This window comes from Sinocyclocheilus rhinocerous, unplaced genomic scaffold, assembly GCF_001515625.1.
Source record: "Sinocyclocheilus rhinocerous isolate Xijiao unplaced genomic scaffold, SAMN03320098_v1.1 scaffold3854, whole genome shotgun sequence".
Lineage (NCBI taxonomy): Eukaryota > Metazoa > Chordata > Actinopteri > Cypriniformes > Cyprinidae > Sinocyclocheilus > Sinocyclocheilus rhinocerous.
In genome coordinates, this window is record NW_015639760.1 from 131,675 (window position 1) to 134,100 (window position 2,426).

At 34.6% G+C, this 2,426-nt stretch overlaps 1 protein-coding gene across 1 annotated transcript in view; it reads right to left on the reverse strand.

The window, feature by feature from the left end:
- Positions 1-270: 270 nt before the first annotated feature.
- Positions 271-2,426, reverse strand: part of LOC107751593 (ankyrin repeat and BTB/POZ domain-containing protein 1-like) — a 10,610-nt gene continuing 8,454 nt past the window's right edge. The window contains exon 11 of the mRNA XM_016567339.1: positions 271-1,526. Within this exon, the coding sequence (XP_016422825.1) occupies positions 1,320-1,526 (207 nt within the window). The 3' untranslated portion in view covers positions 271-1,319. The remainder of the gene's footprint in view (positions 1,527-2,426) is intronic.

A 2,426-nucleotide genomic window follows, 5' to 3' on the forward strand; every position in this document is an offset into this window, starting at 1 on the left:
CTATGACCCCTTTAAATAAAATACATATTTATTTATAAAAATTACTTTTCATTGACAAAACAATTTGTAATAAGCAAATTTGGCTTGAGTGTTGCTGTTATTAAAGCAAAAAAAAAAAAACCTACTAATATACTCAGACTATTTTAATTATAACAGACATTTGTATTACATTTAAAAATGCAGAATGGACTTTTCCCCCCCCCCCAGAGTTCTCTTCTCAGACTTCTCCAAAGGTAAATCAAACAGACCCACAAGTAATATGTACATTAAATAATATTTATTTTTGCTCACTTATGTACATCCCATTCATTCAGAGCATCCCACAATAAATCATATGAAAGGAAACTGCGATGCCAACGCATGTGGGATGTTCTCCAGAAACAAACATACACAAACTCACCAAGTGCTGCTGAGCACAGCATATGCTTTAAGACCAGCATAAAATACAATAAAAGGCTAGGAAACAAAATCAAAGCAATGCAGAAAAACATGTTTAGGTGGAGAAATATTAAGTACTTCATTCATTCATTTGAGTAATTCTATGCAAATATTGCATGCATATTACCTGAAGTCTGTGGATGCAAAGCTGGAAAACTTCTCTATCAGTGCTGGAAGATGTAAGTGAACACATTTCGAGGCATAAATAATTATCTATTTGCTTAAACAAATGGCAAACTCTCACACAAACACCAGAGAGAACGCAAGTGAAATCCTATCATAATTCATTCTTGGAGGATTTTTAGAATTGTCAGTCCTATCATGAACACCAAAAATCTCAAAAAAGATTATTTTTCAGTGCACTCCTTTTCTCAAATGCATGTCAATAAATAATTCTTTCCTTAAAGAATGGCCTCATCCTAGATTAATCATTGGCTCAAATCATATTCGGTGATGTAACAGCATTGTTTTGACTCATAACTTAAAGTTTCCTATAAAGCTTGTTAAATATTCTGCTACATCTGTCATGACGCATGTGGAAGAATGAACAGCGTATGTCCAAATATCACGAAGAACTTGTTCTGATATACAAAGCTCACGACCGGTGAAATTTCAAAATGTCAAGCTTTCGTCTCTCTTTTTGTTCATAAAAAAACAACTGAAGACAGGAAGCTTCACTGCATCATAACAGGCCTCTGTAAGATGACGCACACCGACTCCATATATGCATGTTTTTGGTTAGATTCGACCATATTAGTTTGTTACTGCTAATGTGGTGCTAGTTTGCTACTTTGGATTATCTGTGCATGTAAAGCATTTGGTAGCATTTGATCGATCCGCCAGCGCCGTGCTCTCTCCAGACCTCATGTTAGTTGTGTTTCTCAGCACTCCAGCCCGATGCTGGCCAGCAGGAGCTCCAGGGCGCTGAGTTTCTGGTTGGCCTCCTCGATGGCGCTGTACGTCTGAACGTTACTGGCGATGTGGAAACGGATCTCGTCTACCAGAGGGATGGAATCAGTTTCCTGCCTGGCGGCCACATTCCCAGCATCCTCTCTGATCATATCAGCGAACTCTGGCCTTTCCACCAGCTGAAACAAATATCAATTCATTAACTCCTTAATCAATGTTGAAAATTAAAGGGATAGTTCACCCAAAAATGAAAATTTTATGTTTATCTGCTTACGAGTGCGTTCACAACATCCAGCGCGTGACGTGTGTACGTGCTCTGGCATAGTAGACATAGATATATATAAGTAGATGCCTCATTAGTGACTGTTTCTAGAGGTAAAAAACAATACAAATACTGTTCAGTTTCTTGCACAGACCGATCGTTTCGTGTCTTTACACATCAATGTATCATCACGAGCCGCAGGGTTTAATTTGGTTGTGTTTGTGTATGTTTTTTGACTCTCAAAGCCGTGGAGCCCATTCACTTCCATTATAAGACTGACAGACTGTAACGGTTTGAGTTAAAAATCTTCGTTTGTGTCCTACTGAAGAAACAAAGTCACCTACATCATGGATGCTTTTGGGTGAACTATTTGGGTGAACTATCCCTTTAAGTTATTATGGTATTCGCAACTTCTGTAATGTGACTTTACAGTGAAACTGAACAGTCGGCAGAAAATAGGGCAGGACCTAATTTCATCCATCAGATGGTTACACTTCTGTGTTTGTTTGTTGTTATTGTTTTTTGTTTTTTTTTGAAGAATTTATAATTAATTCAAAAAAATATATATAAATTAATTAATTAATAATTCATTCTAAAATATATAATTTTTTTGCATTATGTCTTTTATTTTAAAACTACCTATCTATTATAAAAACGAAATATTTATTTTTATATTTAAAACATTTTTTACAATATAAAACTATATTTTATATCTTTATATTATAAAAATACAAAATTATATTTATACAAAATTAAACATTCTTCTATTAAATTATTTATATTTAAAAAAAAAAGTACACTACTACATTAATATGAA